Source organism: Electrophorus electricus, chromosome 26 (assembly GCF_041902795.1).
Source record: "Electrophorus electricus isolate QZ-2024a chromosome 26, ASM4190279v1, whole genome shotgun sequence".
In the NCBI taxonomy this organism is placed as follows: Eukaryota; Metazoa; Chordata; class Actinopteri; order Gymnotiformes; family Gymnotidae; genus Electrophorus; species Electrophorus electricus.
The window spans coordinates 3,572,007-3,593,632 of NC_137522.1; the positions used below are offsets into that span (position 1 = coordinate 3,572,007).

General features: G+C 43.7%; 2 protein-coding genes across 4 annotated transcripts; one reads left to right on the plus strand and one right to left on the minus strand.

Annotated features, from left to right (window-relative positions):
• Nucleotides 1-456: 456 nt before the first annotated feature.
• On the minus strand, nt 457-9,765 carry med16 (mediator complex subunit 16). Its single transcript, XM_026996814.3, has 14 exons — nt 9,297-9,765; nt 8,944-9,051; nt 8,296-8,465; nt 7,654-8,085; nt 7,369-7,474; nt 7,053-7,208; nt 6,694-6,911; nt 6,236-6,442; nt 5,446-5,656; nt 4,757-4,890; nt 4,271-4,463; nt 3,672-3,888; nt 1,053-1,136; nt 457-916 (listed from the first exon to the last, which is right to left on the minus strand). The coding sequence occupies exons 1-14, from the start codon at nt 9,433-9,435 to the stop codon at nt 790-792; spliced, it is 2,502 nt and encodes an 833-aa protein (XP_026852615.1). The 5' UTR covers nt 9,436-9,765; the 3' UTR covers nt 457-789.
• A 136-nt stretch (nt 9,766-9,901) lies between these two features.
• Nucleotides 9,902-21,517, plus strand: tmem259 (transmembrane protein 259). Of its 3 annotated transcripts, none has more exons than XM_026996803.3 (11): nt 9,902-11,247; nt 12,237-12,518; nt 12,644-12,806; nt 15,178-15,288; nt 15,590-15,712; nt 16,207-16,307; nt 16,745-16,802; nt 16,941-17,024; nt 17,399-17,531; nt 18,357-18,456; nt 18,679-21,517. In XM_026996803.3, exons 1-11 carry the CDS (start codon nt 11,035-11,037, stop codon nt 19,282-19,284), a joined length of 1,974 nt encoding a protein of 657 aa, XP_026852604.2. In that variant the 5' UTR covers nt 9,902-11,034; the 3' UTR covers nt 19,285-21,517. The 3 variants fall into 3 exon arrangements, with proteins under 3 accessions (XP_026852604.2, XP_026852608.2, XP_081564207.1); XM_026996807.3 differs by having other exon boundaries at nt 12,644-12,752; XM_081708081.1 differs by lacking the exon at nt 15,178-15,288 and having other exon boundaries at nt 12,644-12,752.
• The last annotated feature ends 109 nt before the right edge of the window (nt 21,518-21,626 follow it).

Here is a 21,626-nt window from a genome sequence, read left to right on the forward strand (position 1 = left end):
TACTACTAATTTTATCATTGTAGACTTGCTCATGAGGGCTTAACCGCGCTGAATCCGTAATTAGGTCTCTCAAGGGGGGCAGAAATGCCGTTCGTGATTGGGAGAAGTTTGTGTACACGAGATCATCTTGTCACGAAGCACCAAAAGGATGCGTGAAAAGCTACAAGCTCGGATGCCTGAAAGGCAGAGATTCCTGATCCGGAAACTCCCAACCTTTTTTGGCGGGGTAGAGGGGATGGGTTTGCAATAACGTTTAATTCAGCAATTTATGATTGCTGGTTCTATATATGCTTTCACACCCGCTTTTAATCAAGACCATTTTGTCTGTGTGGGTATTGAACTATAGAACAAATCTAGCACCTCCTTGTGGATGTACAGTAAGACTGAAAGATTTCCGTTTCTCTGACCCAAAACATGTTACTGCAAAAACACATTCGTTTGAAAAATATCACCAGCTAAGTTATAGCGCACACTGAGTTTATTGAAAATTAAAATATTATAAAAAAAATTTTTTTGAAAAAGTAATATGGGTAATATTTACAGATAGTTAAAACAGTACATTATTAAACCATTACTCATTATTTAAACAAACATTTCACTGAAGCTGCCTGATTAGGGATTTAAACGCCTCGGCAGTGAGAACACATACAGTCAGTTCCTTTGACTTGTAATGGTATGGCAACGCTAACCACCCCACTAAGTCACGTAGCCCACAAATGCAGGACAGTAGCACATGACGCACATCTTCACCCCCTCCTCGTTATGGGCCTGCTGCCAGTTGAGACCATCTTATGGCAGTGAGTTGGGGATCTTCCTCCAGAGACCTCCACACAGACAGTTCTTGATCCAGCGCTGCTCCCACTGTTTCATAGCGTTGGTCTTATTTGGGGAGCGCAGCATCGTAACACAGCCACACCTGAGCCACACAAAGACGAGTTTAGGCTTGTCACACTTGTGGCGTAGATGTAGTATAATATCATAGCAATGATGTTGCCTTGAAGTCTTCAACCCCACCCCTACGTATGATAAATGAGTAATGTGTCTGTTTGGACCTGGTACAGGCTTTGCTGTCCTCTGTGGGACAGATGCCCATGTGTAAGCAGCGGAGATTGTCCATCCTCTGGGATGCTGGACTCCTGAAAAGAAATTGTTCTTAGCAAAAATGGAAAATTGTAAGCCAAGTGTCTGAATTCCAAGTGTGTTGAGTGCCAAACATTCCAGGTGGTATGTCATTCCTCTTAATAGCCAGAAGAAGAGCACACTCATCCAGACCAAGACGGTCAATGCGTCACTGGAAATAAAAAAGCCCGTCTACCCCAGTGTTCCATTTGGGAACAAGGCTTTAACAAAAATATTTAACAAAAGGTTATTCATTTTGTGGCTGTCAGCAATTTAAAAAATGACACGGAAAACATTTTTACCGGCTCTGTTATTTGGAAAACTGACTAATACAAACAAAAACATATAGCTAATTTGCTTCAGCATTTCTTCAAAACAATAATTTGCTACAGCCTTGCTTGAAACAAAGATGCACTAGAATTTTGTTGGCTATTGTCTGCTGAGCCAGGATTTGTGAATAGGTCTGATGAAAATTGTACAGGCCAGTCAGAGCTAATTTCCTGACTAAACAAAGGTTCATGTGTTTTGACAAAAACAGCAAATCAAATTATCTGCTGAATCTAATAATATATCTTATAGAATGTTTTATTTCTTAAGTAGGATTTAAGATATCAAGAACTTGGATAGTATGTAGCTATTAAACATTTCTGCACAGGATATAGCATTATAGGTATAAATGGAGCATTAATCATGATTAATACATTTAGTAATTGAATACATTTGGTCTTAATACATTTCTAGTGAAGCAATTCTATATTACATTATGTCTGTCATATTTTAATTAGAGCAAGTCATCAACTTCAGTGTTTGCAGTTGTATGAGATCAGTCTCTCCAGTTCTGCCTCAATGAAGATTAAAATCAGTCCACTAGGCCTTGTGTTGCCTGCAAATATAGCTGTTTATGACAAAGTACAAACTTGCATTACCTAAAAGCTCATCATCTTACACATGCAAATATAGCATGATTAGCTTCTCTAAAGTACCTATCAATAAAACCAAAGGAATATTTATCCTATACTGTGAGTGCATGCATACACAAGCACACACAGCATTTAGCTTAGACAGATAAATAAAAACAGCTCTTAGCCAACTAGCAGAACCACCATCCCTCAAGACACAAAGACATACATCAATATTCTCTGCCCTCTCAACACCCATGTAGGATCCATAAAGCTGAGACAACTCACCTCTGCACTGAGTCACTAAGCACTTAAAAATCTTCTACTGCCTTCTTTTTCACTATAGGCAGGGTTTCATGCCGATAGTATTTTTACCACTGATCTGTCTATTCTCACAGGGGGATATGTATTTGATAGCGACTACAAAGCACTTCGGTTGCTCTGGACAAGTGCGGCTGCCAAATGTTGTAAATGTAAACAAATGAACCAGCTACTATCTACTGGCTCCCATTTTGGATTGTTAACAAAAGGCACAACAGTACTGGTCATGAAGGAACCCAAAAAAGGCCAAACAACCAACTAGACCAATAACCTGCTTGTCCACAACATGGAAGCTCCTGACAGGAGTACTAGGCAACAAGCTGAATGAGCTGATGTGCATGTACATGAGCACTGCTCATAAGAGGATTGGTAACACAACCAGAGGCTCAAAGCACTGCATACTGACAGACAAAGCTGTCATCCAAGATTCAAAGAGCAGACAGATCTACCTATCCACTGCCTGGATTGACTACAACAAAGCATACACACATGGACACTTGAATGAATAGACCTGCATAAGATCAATAAGACTGTAAGGGCCTTCATTCAAGACTCACTGAAGTCAACTCAAAGACAACTGTTCAAGTCACCATAAAGTGTGATATATTATTGTTCCCAATGGTGTTCTGCACAGGCCTGAATCCTCTCGACCAGTTCATCAGTAAGAGTGGGTACAGCTACAGATTCAGGAACAGAAATACCATCAGCCATCACATATATGATCCATAGCTACAGAGCTGCAACTCCAAAAGCTGCATCATTTAGGTACATGTGGAACAGCTAGGACCAGCTAACTGGAAGATCTCAGGTATCTGGAATAAGAGTAGGATTAGAGTAATTCTGTAACGTAAGCTAGGGCAGCTCCATTTAGAGCTTTAAAGCCAAATAAAATAACCTTGAATTGAACCTTATAATCAACAGGGAGCCAATGGAGGGATGCTATAATCGGTGTAAGATGATACTTTTTCTTTGTAGCCATTATTAATCTTGCTACTGTAGCAACTGTAGATGAGCCAAAAAAGGTCTTATTGACACCTACGTAAAGGTCATTAGAATAATATATGCAAGATGGGATCAGTGTATGTACGACCTTTTCCAAATCCTGGGGGGGGGGTTAGAAATGACTGACTGAAGATTTAAGAAACTGCTCAACAGAATAATTTCACCTGATTCAGTACAAGTGTTTACCTAGAGTGTCATTGAGCTTGGGTGGACCAAAGTACTCCATACAAGACGTTAGTAGTGGGAGAGAATTAATTCCCAACATTAACTGCAAATATCCTGTGATAAAGATAGGACCTGGATCACGATTGTGAGATCGGTGCAGCTCACCTGGAGAAGAGCTCCACCTGGCCGTTGGGGTTGAGTCCCGGCAGTGTGTAGGGTTTGCCGAACTGCAAACGCAGTTGATGCTTGGTCTGGATTTTGGTGATGACACCGTCGTTGATGGGCAGCCAGTCCATGCTGGGTACCAGCAGCTGGCTGGGCAGCAGGCAGCACTCGTCCAGCAGCGTCTCGTCCGGCTCCTGGGGGTGGCCCTCGTCTCGCGCTTCACCCGCAGGAAAACCACAGCAGGGGAAGCAAAAATGTAGCAAAATCATTCATCATGTTAACTTTCAGGAGTGTAAAAGAAAGGAAGTATACATCATCAGGAACACTGATGTTAAATGAATCAAAGCACATATGCTGCCATCACACTAAAAGCTGGCTAATGTTGTACCCGGTGAAAGTGCGTTTGTTCCACTCTGGTCAAACGGAGGGTTTCAGATAGACCACTTTCTTTTGCTTTCTTTATTTTGCTCTCTCTCTCTCTCTGGCTTTCTGTACTCTTCTTTTTGCATTTCAAAAATCGAAAAAAAACATAATAATAATAATAATAAAGCACCCCCACAGACAGCACATGTCTGAGGCGTGTCATGTGGTGCACTCACAGCAGAGCCAGAGCTTGGTGAGGAGGCGGAACAGCAGAGACATGCTGTCCTGGTTGTCTGACGTAGCCGTGTAGATGGGCAGGCAGCCCGGCTTCAGCAGGCCCCAGATTCGGATCATCACCATCATCTCCCGCAGCATGCCCAGCGAGGACCCGTCGCGAAGGAAGCCGAAGCCTGGACGCACAATGGAGCCCTGCTCCACGGAGAAGGAGGAGGAGGAGGAGTTGCAGCTAACATCAGTCTCTCAGTGTCACAGGGCACAACATTACCTCATTATGCAATAGAACCAATATGTTGCATTTTAACACTAATCAGTACTAAACAGAACAATATAAGAACCAAGATGGGTAAGTGAAAGAGTTATAGATGATGCTCATACATCAATCATCAATGAGAATTCCACAGAAAGAGTCATGTTGGCTGACCAATAATGCCGCCCTACATCTCACGCGTCATTAATTCTAAGCTGCTTTCTGTTAAACGTACCTGGTTAGGCAGGTTGGCGAGCAGGTACAGCACGAAGTCGCCCACCCACTGGATGAGCTGCTGGAGAGACTGCAGTGGGGGTCCATCCAGAACAAACTCCTCCGTCTTCAGGTTGATCATCACCTTGTCAATGTCTGGCCAGAATAACGACGACGTGAGAAGGCTCACTCGACAGCAAGTCAGAAAGGTCAATGGATGTGTTCATTGTCCTTGCGTTCATGGATCAACAGATCAAAAGGCATTGCACAAAAAGCACTTTTCTGGATGAGTGGCAAAGAAGTTCGATCAGACTGATTTCATTTAACATCCCCTGCCTACAGAGGATTTTCAAAAAAGTAAATCATAGAAGATACAAACCATTTCGCTTTCATTTCCTTTACCTGCAAACCACTTTTTAAAAGATATTTAAGATGCATTTTAGATGAGAGTTTGTGGCACAGTCACAATGAACTGTGTTCTTGCTGTTTGGTGTACTTTTACCAGTTTTACTCTGTTTTCTTTCCACAATATTTTTACGTGTATTATCATTTTTTGCTCCATTGTAAATGAAGCTCCAATCTTATACCATCTAAGCACAGGCAAGCCTAGAATAGGTTCTTCTTATCCAGAACGATCTTAATGTGCATAGGAATAAAGGTGATCCGGAAACAGTTCTTCACCCCATAGATGCTCTAGGGCATGTTTCTTACCAGCGTCTGTGTTCTTGGCGCAGATCTCCGCTAGCCGATCTCCAGGGCTCTTGTCGGGCGTGTTGAGCACATGAGGCCTCAGCAGAGATTTGAGCGTAGAGCTGATGGCTATGAGCAGCAGTTTGGCGTGGAAGTCACAGGCCCGGGCCGCTGTGGCCGAAGACAGCTTGCACAGAGAGGCCTTCACAGCTACAATGCGGGTGGCCAGCACCTTGCAGACGCGACCAAGTATAACAGCTTCATCACATGCTGGCCATGCTGTTAGATATCTTCATGTAACAAAGCTTGAGAGTTATGTGTGGATACGACATTATGCATTATATCTCTGTAAACACCTGTAGTCACTTAAGAAAACAAAGAGATGACTTTGGTGAATAACCAAAAACCCCTCTAATGCTTGTTTGGCCACAGATTACTCATTTTCAACAGTCATACTGCACTGTGCATCTTAGAGGTGATAATCCAGGCCACCCACCATATTACTTCAAATGAAACAGCTGCTGAAAGAATTTCATTCACAGTAATGCTAATGTTGTGAATGCTCACTCATATAAGCAGACGGCAGTAGTTTTATCCACTGGATATGCAGATTTTCAATTAGTAAGGAGAACATAGGTGAAAATACAAGGAAGACAGCTGTGCATCTCGATGTGGGTTAAAGCAAATGTTGGTCTACATGCTGCTAACAAGTATCAACATCCTATGTACTCCTTTTTCTAAAGAGCATTTTCCACCAAAGGGAGAATGAGGTTGCTATCCTCCCAGACGTCCCACTAATGTGTGACGGTACCTGCTGCAAAGCTTGGTTCTGCCTCATGTACTCTTCATGCAGCTTCTCCACCAGGTTATGCACCATACCAGGCTGGACATGCAGCAGCACATCCCACCAGTCGTAGCCTGTAACCATGCAGTACTCCAGCAGGAACAGAAGGTGGCGGAGCAAAGTGTTCATGTCTAATATCTGGCCCATGGAGGGAGAGACTCGGATCATGTGCAGCTAAGGTCGGCAATAGGAGGCAGGAAAGAGGGCGGGTTTAATTGTTTTTCTTGTCTAGTCACTCAGATTATGTGCGAATTCAATTAGTCTGAATTAAAAGGTTTACATTACATTCACCAACACAAGAAGTAAAACAACATTAATAAACAAAAAAAATATTTTGGAATTACAACCTCTAAAAGAGGGTCAGTTAGTCAATTTCGAAAGTTAAAATAGGCAAATTTGCTTGTCGGCAACTTTGGCCAGTGCACCTTGCCATGGTTGTCTACGCCGACCAGAGCCAGAGAGGTCCAGGAAAACTGCAAGGCTCTGAAGTGCACAGTGGGGCCGCCAGCTCTCTGCCGTTTGATGGTCGGCTCATCCCCTACACGCTGGGAGGAGCCAGAGGTCCCATAGAAGACCCCCATGGTGTGGAGGGAGAGGCGGTGCAATATCTGAATACTGCCATCGTGGAACGCCAGAGCGAGACCTGATGGACACAGGATCATTGTACTAAGATTTCTAAGATGTGGAGCATTTAAAATGCTGAAACTCCAAAGGTAAGTCACGATCAGTGAATAAAGTCATGAGTGCTGCCTATAAATTGACTACGGAAAAAGGAGTTCTTTACCAAGGCCAGGACAGAACTTTGTGTCGGAGGCAACTTTAAGGTCTGTGTTCGAGATCGAGATGGGCAGCTTGGGCAGAGCCAAGGCAGAGACGCGGTCCAGGTCGTTAGTGGCCGAGAGGATTCGCCACTTAAGAATCATCGGCTGCTTCTCTCCCACTGTAAACCAACGGCCAAATCAAATGAGGAAGGGGGTGAACAGCAAGTTTACACAGCACTTTCATATGCTGCAGTTGAAAGGACCAGAAGCCATCCCACAAACAGTTTTATAAGGCAGAGCTTAGAAATGCATCTAAACACTGGACATCACATTACTTACCAACAGGGGAGCGATGCTGAAATATGTTATTGACTGGTAGTCCCTCCTTTCGTAATGACCAGCACTCTACAATGCTGCCCATCTGACTGGACGCGCATAGAAGCACCTTCAAAAACATTCACTTTATTATGAAGAATGTAACCTATAACCCTAGGAGAGACTGCTTCTTAATCTTTAGTTTTCAGTGAGTATAAACATTACGGAATGTCCTTCTTTTTTGACTCCTGGCCATGCTCAACTTCTCTGCAACACACCACTGTCACCATACCAACAGCGTAGCCTCACCTGTTCAGAGTTCTCACGAGTGAGGAACTTGAGGTGTGTGACGGCCGGGTACTTGTCTCGACGCACCGGGTCGGTGGTGCAGCGCATGAAGAGCGAGGGCAGCAGCTCAGTGTCAATGCGGCACTTCTCGTTCACCACGCTCACGCACACCTTGTAGAACTGTACGGGGGAGGAGCTGCTGCCATCAGTGGCAGCCACCACGATGTTGCCACCACCCGTGAAGGCGATGTCGGCGAGGGCCACGCGTCCACGCAGCCGGCACAGGCTCTCGCTGGCTGACAGCAGCGCACCACTCGGCTTCAGCAGGGACACCGTCACCAGGCCGCTCACCGTCACTGCCAGCCAGCCCTCCATGGGCTTGCCGCCGAACAGCGTGAGCGACGGAGAGAACTTCACCCGGGAGAACTTCTCACCGAAGTTGGTTGAGCCAGACTGTGCATGTGGCGTGGAGAGCACAATGAAAGCTATGTGCCTGAGACTCATCAGTAATAAAGCGACTTACAATTATGACTGAGTACAACGAGCAATTGAGGGTTAAGGGCCTTGCTCAGGGGCCCCAACAGTGGCAGCGCTTCAACCAGCAACCAACTCATATTATATATATAAAAATATAAAACACACACATTTTTTTTTCCTCCTTACCTTCTCCACATGCAGTGCAAGCTTGACTCCATTATGCAGCCATGAGAGAGCCACAATAGGGTCTCCCTCAACAGAGCTGCCTTGAGTACTCTCCCAGCTGTTCACAAGGTGCTCGGTCATTGCCCAGCACTTGATCTGTCCATCTCCATCGGCAGAAAGTAGCCTGGATCCTAGCCAGGCACATTTACATTAAGTAAACTGCAATGTCCAGTACTGCACACTTCAACAAGTGCCATCAGAACTGCAATACTTATCTTCAGGAGACACACATCCATCCATACAAAATACAACCTCTCTTAAATAAGAACCAAGCAGTTCAGAGAAGTAAACTACATATCTGAAATTTATGAGGTCAGATACTTCTAAAGTGAATTAAATGCACAATTAGCTTTTAATATCCTTTCTGTAAGCATGCACACATTTCCTGAATGAGATATAGTCCAGTTACATGATGAGACTTCTGGCTGACACTGATCAGTTTCTAGACAGAGAAGCACATCTTGAATACCAAAACCTACTAAAATGATTTTGTAAGAACTATTATTTAGGGACAAAAAAGTGAAGAGACCATAAAGGAGCTAAATGAGGCCCAACTGATTGAGTTTCCTTTGAAATATTACTTAATCTCGACCATTCAGGTTTACTTACCTGACTGATCCCATTCTAAGCATGAGATAACTTCTGTATGACCGCTATTGATGGAATAGACATCCCAGGGATGTTCAGTGTCAATGATATGGATCATGTGACTGAGATCTAAAACACAAGAAGAATAGTGTTTGAATGTTGTTAACAAACAACACAGCTGGCAGTATACCAGTCATGATCATAAATGAGCTGACTAGATGGTAAAATTAACGGTGCACAATACAACTAGCAACCTAACGTCACCTGCGGCTCCTGGTAAATGAAAACGATTCGCTCCACGCATTAATAAGGCAGAATGCAGTTTGACTCGACTGAAAACCGAAGCCACTTATGCACCTAACGTCTTATCCTACCTTTGTCGTCATCTTCATTTTTAAGGTCCGTTGTAAAGGCGATGATGTTCCTGCAGGACCATGCACACACCAACGAGATGGAGGGGCTATGGTTGCTTTTGGGTCTCTTCTCCCACTCGCAGACATACACGACTTCCATAGCTATTTCACTGACGAAGGCTTTGGCTAATGTAATACCTGAACGCTTAGTTTCGACTAAGCAATGGTCAAACTAAATAGTCACTGAATCTATGGTGGAGTACCATACTAGGTAGCCATTTAACTACCTAGTTCGACAAAAACGCACAAAATGCGAAATGTGTATGTGGCGGGAAAGGGATAACGTATGACGACTTATTTATAAACATATACATTAACCATACAGTTCTGTGTAAGAATATTCACCACAGACGTCCTGAAACTCAGTTAACTTCCATGTCTATCGACGGAATTTTGAAGTGTTTGTGTGTATCTCTCTCTCTCTCTCTCTCTCTCTCTCCCCGCTTCTGTCCCAGAGAAGTTTCATAGCGCCCCCATTGGATAGGAGTTTAATGGCATTCGCTATAGTAACTAAGGAACATCTTAACGGTCTCCAAAAACGGTACAGAAAGCCTCGCATGTTTGATTCAGAGCCAGTATTTACTGTGGTTATTTAGCGAGTCCTTGCTTCGGTGTTAAAAAATGAAGTGGTTCGGGGTTTAGCCGAGATCTCGTTGCGCATTATGTGGTCATCCAGCGGACAGATGGCGCTGTAATTTGGTCCCACCTTGAAACACGACGTTACTATCCTCTCGCTTGCTTCTTTCCCGTCACTCTCTCAAATACGCCTTAAAACCAAGAGTAAACAGCAGGATTGTGGCATAGGATTCATGTTACCAGAGTCGCCATCGAACGGATCTAGAGACTGTCAAGTTGGCGGAATTTTAGAGGGACGGTCACTGTCAGGGTTCACCGGGAAGCTCGCTGGAACACAATATACGGGTTCTGTGGTACTGACCCAGGCGCACGTCAGCGCGAGCTGTGCTGCTAACCGCTAGCTAGCTGGCTATGATTGACTGTTACTAGATCATCCAGTCGCGTTAGTTGCCGGTTCTGAAGTACGCTGCACTAATAGCCTAGCCTAACTATATAAAATCAGTCTGTACGAAGGGTTTAATGTAGCGAACTATTTCTGAATTCGCATGTTAGTAGTAGGGGGCAGCCACTGAGCGAAGTGTAGTTGAGCTACAACGCTAACTAGCTTCAGTGCAGTTAGCTAACCCTGCGATGTACTACTGGACAAGACTTAATTCAGCACCAGGAAGTCCGAGTCCGTCTAAACGTCTGCTGAAAATAACGATTTTAGATAACGGTGTAACATGCTCCTCCTTAATTTGTTCTTCGTAACAGCAACGAACTTGGCGAGTCTAATTGTTTTTGATGGCTAGCCATCTTGGCTACCTTGTAACCATGTCATAAGAAATGCATAGCTAGAAAGCAGCTGCCAAGCAAGAAGCAACCTACAACGTCGCCATAACTAAGATTTGGCACTGGGTGTAATTAATGAACCGTACTGGTTAATGTAAAATTAAGTATCTCAGCAAGTGGCTCGCTAACAAATGCATTTTGATGCATTGAAGTCACCTAGCTAGCTATCTTCGTTTATATCTTTCGCTATAAACCTGGTGATCTGTAGCGAATGATCTGCGCACGTTGCTCCCCGCATGATATAACATACACCAACAGTTCTCTTTATAAACCATTGGCTCCGGAATAAAAAATGTCAGACAACCAGGGCAACTTGAATAACAACGTACCATTGAATAACAATGGCGGGGCGAACCGAATACGCAATCCAAATCTTAACCAGAATCCACTCATCAATGTGCGGGATCGACTTTTTCACGCCCTCTTTTTTAAGATGGCAGTTACCTATGCCAGACTGTTTCCGCCGTCCTTTCGAAGGATTTTCGAGTTCTTCGTACTTTTGAAGGTACGTATTTTTAATGTTTACTTAGAATCGTTCTAATGTGTCGTTTGCTGTTGTTGAGATGTGGAATAAGATATATTGGCGTTTATGTCATTAAGGATATAATGGATTTGAGACCTATAAATAAGGCACTGGAAAATAGTTGTTTAGGAGGTGTCTTGAAATATTGTAACATTGCTTTCTGGCTTCATGGCACAACCTTGTTGAAAATGTTCAGTTGTGCTGTCTGTGTGTCAGTTTTACTGTGTCTAATGCAACAACCCCAACCAATCTGGGGTTCTGACTGGATATTGCCTCTCTTACGATTCAGTAAGATAAGTAAGTGAAAGTCATTTGACAGCCTCGTACAGACATATTCGCCTGCACCCTGTTTACCCAAAGCAATCTATGATTATGAGTAGTAAAATTAGAGGGAAGTTGAGCACAGAACAGATTAAATGTCTGCTCAGATGTTGACACTATAATATTGTGCTTATAACGTAATACTGACATCACGTTTATTTGCATGTGGACTATAGCACAACCATAAAGAGTCTGGCACAAATGGTGCTTGAAGACTTGTGTGATAAGATGTAAATAATGAGAAGCGTAACTCTTTAATGGACTCTGTATTTTCCTAGTTATAAGGGGAAGGCTGTCTTCATGCAATGGCTTGATGACCTGTTGACCTGAAGAGCATCTTCAGGGCACCCATCTTATCCCCCTTAACCAGATCTTGATTACTCAATAGCCTAATTAGTAGATATGCTTAAACAATTGGAAGCGATTATAAAGACCAATTGTTAGGACAGTCTCAGGGGTAAACGTTGTCAGAATATGGATACTTTGTGATTTATTTTTATTTATTTATTTATTTTACTGTAGGTAAACATTTATTGATATAAGTGGGACATCTTGCCTATCACTGACATGCCTTTTATTTTCTTGCCTGTGTGTGTGTGCATGCGCACGTGTTCCTGCTGTCTGGATTACCCCCAACCCCCCATTGGTAGGCCCTGTTTGTGCTCTTCATTCTGGCCTACATCCACATCGCCTTCTCTCGCTCGCCTATCAACTGCCTGGAGCACGTCCGGGAGAAATGGCCACGCGACGGCATCCTGCGCGTGGAGATCCAACGCAACTCCAGCCGTGCACCCATCTTCCTGCAGTTCTACGAGGCTGAGGGCTTCCAGGGGCTTGTCAGGGAGCCGGACACTGGCCCAGCCCCCGCCCGTCAAGATGAGGAGGAGGAAGAGGAGATGACCATGGACATGTTCGACAACAGCTCCGTGCGGGTGAGTGTCCAGGAATGCAGGCGTATGGCTGCTTGCTGTAAAATGATGCTGAAGCAGCCAGTTTTAAAATTGCAAGGTTCCTTCCATCCCATTCCTCCCTCTGTCTTTCTTGTTCACCGGCACAGTTCGAGCTGGACATCGAGCCGCGACTGAAGCCGTCGCTGGGTGCTGGTGTCCCAGCTCCAGGAAACAATGACTCGCAGGACCTATCCTTCAGCCAGGCGCCCTCTAAAGGTACGCAGCTGCTGAAGGAGACTGTCTCCGAGATTGAGATGCTAACCCAAGCAGGTAAAGTTCCACACGTCCACCGCTCTCCCACGCCCCCGGCCACACAGACAGCCAGCTCCACTCCTGCTCTTCCTGTATGACCTCATGACCTCACTCGCCTGCCTCTCTCCTGCCCCCCATCCGCTCGTGCCTGCGATGCCCCCATCTGTTGGTGCATTGGATCTTTCTGCCTACCCTATTTTCTTGCTTCCTCGCTTTTTCCCCCAGAGCCGTCACGCAGGTCAGTGCCAGGAGGCCTTGAGGCATGTAGCTAATGTAATATGACCAGAATAAGGGATTGAGGGTTCCTAACAGCATCAGCCATCGGTTCCACAACTGCAGAGCTCCTGGATTCTAATTAGATTTTTAAACCCAGAGTTAACCCTCAGCTCTTTCAACCTTGAAGCTTCACTGAAGATTTTATTTACTTCTATTCACTATTAAATCATCTTCCATTTAATGTCCTATAAGCAATGTTCAGTGTAGATGTCTTAGTCACACTTTGACTGTGTAGGTGGTTTTGAAACGAATGATGGAGTGGCATTCTGCCTTCCTCACAGGCTTCGTCAGCATTGGAACAAAGAGCCTTTCTGTTAACTGTGCGTGTGTGTGTGGGAGAGAGACGGGGTGGTGGTGGTGGTGCTCTCTAGCAGTTCACAGGGCTTCTGCTTGCTGACGAAGCTGCAGCTATCTCCTGCTGATTGTGCCTGAGCTCAGGCCTTTACTCCACTCAGTGAAGCATATGATTCTCTGTGTTTCTGCATAAATTTGACCTGAAATGGGATCAGATTGTTATCTAACCCCTAAAGTTAGGTAATAGGAATCAAATTAAACAAAAGATGCAAAAAGATTAAATTTTTTATATTTATTTAATGAGCAAAATGATCCAACAAGTATCTTTAATATAAAAAGTATGTGAACCCTTGCATTCAGTAACTGCTGTGACCCCCTTGAGCATAACATCAACCAAATGTTTCTGGGAACTAGTGATCAATGGGTCGGAGTAACTTTGGCCGAGTCCTCCTTACAAAACTGCGTCAGCTCGGGAATGTTGGTGGGCTTCCTTGTGTGAACTGCCCTTTACACAACAATTCTATTGGGTTGAGCCCTGGACTTTGACTTGCAATTCCAAAATGTTAAATTTCTTCTCCTTTATCAATTTCTTTATAGACTTGTACTTAGGGTCATTGTCTTGCTGCATGATCCACTTGTGGTTAAATTTCAGTACACAGACAGATACTCTGACATTCTGCTGGAACATTTGCTGGCACAATTCAGAATTCTTAGATCCATAAATAATGGCAAATCGACCTGGACCAAAGCAGACAGCAAAGCAGTTTCAAACCATTATACAGCCACCCCCATGCCTAACTGCTGGGGTGAGGGTCTTGGGTTGGAATGTGGTGGTTGGTTTTCAGCAAACATAACACTTTTCAGTTAAACCAAAAATCCTGTCGCTGATTAATCTATCCACAGAATATTCTTCCAGTAAGCCTCTAGCTTATCCATCTAGTCTTGAGAACTTTAGACTGGCAACAGAGTTATGGAAAGTAGTAGCCTCCTCCTTGTTATCCTACCAAATGTTCTTGTTCAGTGTTTGCCTGATGGTGGAATCATCACCATTGAGATTTGTAGGTCCTTAGTTGTTACCCTGGGGTTCTTTGTGACTTTCAGTACTATTATTCGCCACACCCTTGGAGCGATTTTTGCTGGACGACCACTCCTTGGGTGAGTAACAGTGGTGCTGAACTTCCTCCATTTATATTTCATCTCAGTGGTGTCACAGTGGACTGGTAAAGGTTCTTTTTTGGGTTTTATGAGTTTATTGAAACGACCGGGCCTGATAAACTAGCACTTCATTGCGATACTCTTGATTGAAACACCCCACTTTAATTACCCCTTTAAATGAACTACTAGAGATTCACATAAGCTTTACAGCAGAGATATTTTTAAATGTTGCATATTTATGCTTAATAAATACATTTTAAAACTAATGTTTTTGTATCTGTCTAGCTTTAGGGATTAGGTGAAGATCTGATAACATTTCAGGTAAAATTTATGCAGAAATACAAAAAATAGTGAAGGCTGCACACTTACTAGGGGCACTGTATATGTTGTGGTTTTGACTAATGTGAACATTAATACAACTTAAAGACGAGTCTTAATGTTCCTTCATAATGCTTAAAATAGGCCACCAAGCCTTAGGTCTGTGAGGCAGAAATAGATAAGGGCTGACTGGATAATCCATATTACCTGTACGATTCGGTCAGATGTCTCACAGCACAGTTGCTCCTGTTTACTGTTCTTATAATCACATGCTGCCAGCTCATTACGTGCTGAACGGTGTTGGAGCATGGGGTGGTGTGACAGGCCTGTATGTTTCCATGCGCAGTGTGGCCTCAGGAGGAGTACATAGTGGAGTATTCTCTGGAGTACGGCTTCCTCCGCCTATCCCAAACCACACGGCAGCGCCTCAACATTCCTGTCATGGTGGTCACCCTGGGTGAGTGGCACCAGTCTGCCAGAGCCCTGGATGCCCACAGAGGCTCGAGAAGGCTTGAATGAAGGCCAGCTGTCTCTGTTTGTTTGTTTGTTTGTTTGTTTGTTTGTTTGTTTGTTTGTTTGTTTATTTTGACTGAGAGCAACTATTTGCTTTTATGTGCTTTGATAAATATTTAACATGACAAGATCTGAATATTTATGACTAATGGCAGAGTACTTAAAAGGTTGTAAATAACAACTTGAGCATTGGTTTTACAAGGTTATGGCATTAATTTGGTGACGCCATTTTCAACTGTTTGCAGACCCAATGAAGGACCAGTGCTTTGGAGACGGCTTCAGCCGCTTCCTGCTGGATGAGTTCCTTGGCTATGATGACATCCTGATGTCCAGTGTTAAAGCTTTAGCAGAAAATGAGGAAAATAAAGGTAAATATAGTTTCAAGCAGAAACCTGCAGGGTTCAAGCCCAGTTCTGGCAAAAAAAAGTCCAAAAGCTCTATGACCCTTATACATGCCCCAGCCCCCCCCCCAAGTCCGCCAGGCTTCTTAGACTGATACGACAAGCCACAAAATCAATGCATTAACAAATGAATTAACGCCATTTGTGTTCTTGGGTTCAAAACCAAAATAGCTTTGTGGTTTTATAGACTGGTTCTATAGACCAAGAAATCAGAATCTGCAAGAAGTTTGTCTCTAGGTCCCAAATGTCGGGTTAGTGGCCTCAACACATTTTGCTTTGCGGTAGTGCTCCCTTCAGGCCATTCAAGCTAAAGATTAGTGGGAGGGAATACTATGTAATGACCACTTTTCATGTGTTATGGTTTGGTGTGCACAAATCATTTTAAGGCGTATACATATAAACATGGTTAACCATGGACTTGAATAACAGTAATTGTATTAATATATTGATTGTGTGTTTAGGGTTCCTGAGGAACGTGGTTTCAGGAGAACACTACCGTTTTGTTAGTATGTGGATGGCACGTACCTCATATCTGGCTGCTTTTGTAATCATGGTGATATTTGTGAGTATCTTACTTTGTTTAACTGACTGACCTTGTCATATGCAGTAACAGAAGGTGTAATACTGGTGCTATGACTGATGTGTGTTGGTCAGTGCAGTCATGTCATATGCTGGTGGCTCTGAAAATGCTGCAGTGGGCCTAATTTGCCTCAGCTAAAGTAAACTACAATACCATGCAGAGGATATTTAAAAGGTCAACTGAAATGACAAAAGGCAAAAATAAATGTGTACCAAAACGTATCATTTGGTGTGTTGTAATCTTAGTTCATCAAATTAGCCAAGAAAGAGTAAAACCTCCTAACATTCTACCTCCTAACTGAATATACTCTGCCCTTAAGGCAAATTAATACTTTTTTTTTTTTTGTTGTTGTATTTTTAAAAATCCTGTACTAATTGATTTATTGGTAACTGAATATTGGTTTCTTTCATCTGCCACAGACCCTGTCTGTGTCTATGCTGCTCCGGTACTCCCACCACCAGATCTTTGTCTTCATAGGTAAGCTGCTGGAAGAGAGTCCACCCTGAACCCACCAGCATTGTGTGCATGCAGCAAACTCCCTTTACCATGAGCATGGGCCCTTTGCTGTTTAATACAGTCACTCTTCTGTCCCTTGTTCCTTCTTTGGGTGTGCAGTGGACCTTCTGCAGATGCTTGAGATGAACATGACCATCGCCTTCCCTGCGGCCCCTCTCCTCACTGTGATCCTGGCCCTCGTGGGTAGGTAGAGCTACCGGAGAGTGCTCCAGGCCAGAACACCCACATAGCCTGCACAGCCAGCCGCAAGCAGCATGCTGCGTTTACAGTGTCACTGTGCTGTGCCATGTGGCCTAAATATTGTCATATTTCATAGAACCACAATTTGTATTAAACAGTCAAAAGGAACTTCACCCAACACGCAAGATATTGATTCTGTATATTGACATTGCCTTGCATTTGCAAAACACTGAGATTTGTGGTCTAGTTATCTATCCTTAAAGTTTTGTTTGTTTGTATTTTATTATTATTATTTTAGGCCATCATAAAAAAAAGCCTAGATGTAAATGCTGAAACCTGGCAGAGTTCTAAGATTTCTCCTTCATTCACATCTACAGGAATGGAAGCCATCATGTCTGAGTTTTTCAATGACACAACCACAGCGTTCTACATCATCCTCATTGTGTGGCTAGCAGACCAGTATGATGCTATCTGCTGCCACACGAACACGAGCAAACGCCATTGGCTGAGGTATGCCAGCAGGCTTGCTCCACCCTTCGCCCTTTCAGTTATATAAAGCACAGCATTGCTGAACCACTGGTCTGCATAGCTGCAATAACATGCCTGGATGAAACTCACTGGTTCAAGCTCCTAAGCTTGGTTATGATGCTTATTCTCCCTCTCTCTCTCACACACACATTGAAATCACGTTAAACTTTCAAAAATAATAACAAACATATCAGTCCACATTGAGCCAAGTACATACACAACCAAGCACCCCCATACATAAAAAGAATGCCTTATGTTTGAGCTTCCTTTTTCTTGTTTCCCGAGGGAACTTGTAGAGCGGATATCAGTGTTTCATCACAGCTAAATCACGTTTGGTCAGGCACTGAAGCAAGATGGCAACAGTATAGGGCAGTGGAGGTGTAGTGAGAAACCCACTTTTCCCAGCACTCCTGAGGAGATTCTGTCCAGCTGCAGGGCTTGCACCACCTGGCCCCTGGTGTTCAAACCTCTCTCCAGTCCACAAGCTCCTTATTTATGCCTCAGAGCTGCAGCGCAGAGTGACTCATCTTTTCACATTACAGCTAACATTTATATATTATAGTATATATGTAGTGTATGTGTGTTTTATATTCAAGATCAAAGTTGGAAATAATCGTTTGCTAAGCTCTCTGCAACTTGTTTAAACTGCCTGTAGCAACTCAATTAAAAAGTAAAAGTTTGAGTGCTCTTGCAGCCGTTCGCTCTGAAGTATAGTGCTTCCTCTGGCGCAAACATTATCTGCCACTTTGTAAAACCGTGAGCTTTAAAAGGTCATTTCAGGGAGCTGTGTCTGTCTCCCCCTCCCAGGTTCTTCTATCTGTACCATTTTGCGTTTTACGCCTACCACTATCGCTTTAATGGACAGTACAGCAGCCTGGCCCTCGTCACATCCTGGCTCTTCATTCAGGTGAGGTTGTTTTGGTCAAAGTTTGGGGGGAGGGTGTCTGGTTCCAACTTTAGATAGGAATTCTGTTCAGCATTCTTTATACAATGAATAGTTACAATTTTGGAATTAAGGTTTGTTTTCTATAAACAGAAATGACCACCCAATGGGAGGGAAATGCTTTAAGGTGCGTGACCTGCCTCCTGCCCCCTCCGCTCACTGCAATGTGTTCTTGTCTGTCCCCAGCACTCCATGATCTACTTCTTTCATCACTACGAGCTGCCAGCCATCCTGCAGCAGATCCGCATCCAGGAGATGCTGCTCCAGAACCAGCAGGCGGGCCAGGACAACCTGAACAACAACACGAGTGTGGTAGGCCCCGCCCCCAACGGCCAGGATCGGCCACCCGCTCCGAATCCGCCCCAGGTTGAGGCGGCCAATGGCATCCCCACCCCCCGGCCGCCCGTAGCTGCGGGAATGCCCGCGGAGCAGGACTGGATGGCAGAAACGGCAGCCATCCTTACGGAGGCCATCATCACAGAGGCCTTGTCAGCCACGCACCTGGACGGTGAGACACCAGGGCCGCCCTTGGAGGTGCAAGCCCCAAACCCGGCCGGAGATGAACGCGAGGGGCGCGGTGCCACGGCCCTGCTGGAGGTGAAAGCACAGGGCTGCTCTCAGGGCCTGGGCCCCCCCGGGGGAGATGGAGGAGAGGGTGATGAGCCAGGGACAAGCACACTCCTCACGGACTGCAGAGGAGCAGAGGCAGGCGGTGCGTGTGTGCGGCAGGGGGCCACAGACTGGGACACCCTCAGGGCGGGTGAAAGTGCCCCAGACTCCGCCCCTTCCTGAACCAAGAGTTAATTTGCCCCTCCCCCGACCTACAATTTCACCTCCTGTTCCTCCTCAGCTAGCAGCAACAGAGCTTATTCATCCTAAATGCATTCGGCAGCCCTTGAGGAGGAAGAGGAGCAATCTTGGCCAAGGCGTGCAATGTTACCCCATCCCCCAAATGTCTGGCCAATAACTGAGGCTTGATCAGAAGCAAACTTTGCTTTTCTTAGGAACTTGAGATGAAAGTAGATGCTTCTCAAATTATAGTGAAAAGACCCCACATGTGAAGGTGTGACCATATGGAGGGCAATTTTTTTTTTTTTTTTTTTTTTTTTTTTTTTTTTGTGTGTTTTCTTTTTTAATGATTAATTGATGATTTGGTTTCTTGAAACACTGGGTGTGTTTGTATATGCTGATGTGTTCTACAATATTACTTGTGAGTCTTTCAGAGCTCAGCAGTACAAAGGAATATCAGTCTTGACATAACCAGTTATTTCAAGCCAAACCCTCAATGGCATATGTTTTTGAGGTGACATGCCGTAATTAGGCTCACCCAATATAATGCAGAGCCCAAACAGAAGGCGTTTATTCTCCCTGAAGAAACACCTCTGATTCTGCTTCTTGGAAACATTTAGCCATGTTGCATTTTATGTACATTTAAAGCTTACATGCAGGTGTTGAGTAATCTTGGTCTGTAGAGTTTTCTTTTTCCACTGTGCAGAAAAATTACCTGTTTGGATGGCCTGACTGTTCATTTAAAAAATGATGCCGTTGTTGCTTCAGTTTTACAACCTTCTGAAATGGTTCTACTCCTGGACAGTCCAACCACCTAACTCTGACCTGCAAGACGAGAAACTCTTGGAGGACGTTTTAGTTTCCTTGGTACTTCCTCTCTATTGAGGGACAGTTTTGTGAAGGCTAGTGGGTAGTTTTCGGCCTTCATTTGTAGGTCGAATTTTTACTTGAGGGCATTTTGAAATGGTTGCCTTAAGCTACTCTAAACTGGAAGGTGGTGATGGTATCTTGTATCGATAGCCTTATCAGACGGAACTTTGTCCTTGTACTGCTAACTAATATTTCTTGCTCTTTGCTTAGTTCACAGGAAATAATAGCATCATAAATGCAAACCTAAAATAGACATCTTTTTCCCTACAATTTACATTATGGAGAATATTCTTTATTAATCTACCAAATAGTAATTGTTATGGTATGTGGGAGTATACTGTATATTTAAGGTTTTTTAAAAAGCAGTGAAACCTTCTCAGGTACTCCCATGGCAACTATAGCACATACCCAGACCAAGCAATTCATGTCTTACAATAGAGCAAGTTGTCACAGAGGAGTCGTCATGTGTCCGTCATTCAAAATTTATGCAGTCTCATTGTCAATACCAGTTAGAAATTGACATTACCAGATGTCACAGAAAGGTAGTCTGATGTGCATTTACCAATAGATCGTAATTGGTGAGCATGGAGAGCCATGCATGTCTTACAGCTCACCTTCAGCTAAAACCAAGCAAGCTGAAATGGCCCCTGTCCTTACAGCTTTAGTTCATTAGTGCAGTCATCTTGAGTTTACAACTCTCATGCCATGACATCAAAATGAGACCACAGCATAAATTAGTCAAACTCCACTCTTAGGCTGTGATAAAACTGGAAGAAAGTGCATAATTTAATTTCTTGTCAGGGTTTCATTTAAAGGCTATGCAACACAAAGACTAGGTAAGCGCCAGCGACTCTGAGAGGATGATCTCGTTCAGAAAGTGCAATATCTTAAGTTTGGGACTTTTCGGTGTGAACGCCCCCTATTGGGCTTTTATGATCACTTCTCGTTATTTTATTCTGTGCCTATTTGATGTTCTGTGTCAGACTGCAGGGTGATGAGATGCTGTCCATTCTGTTAGGTGAAGAAAATGCACAGTTCTATACTGAAACAGATTTCCTCTTTCATTCAGATGTATTTAACAGTAAAAACAAAATTCTCAAACAAGCAGATGTATTTTCCACTCTGAATGGTTACTTGTCTTTTTGTTTTGTTTTTTGCACCAGGTATGAATGCCTTTTCAAATTAGAGCAGTACAATAATACTATACATGGTGTATAAAGCAAGAGAAGATATTTTAGAAGTTATAAAACAGCTGAACTGGTCTATGGTGCAACACTGTCCAATTTAATTTGGCTTCAACAGTCACTGGGAAATGGAGAGCACTAATTCAATACAAGCCATCAATTAATGTTTCTTTCAAACTGTAGTCTTCTCTTGTTCTTGTTGTTGTTTCCATAGCATTTAATGTGATAGTTTTACCTTTTAAGTGGGAAAATTGCCATTATGCAAGTTTTAGGCCTTATCCTGAAGTCCTG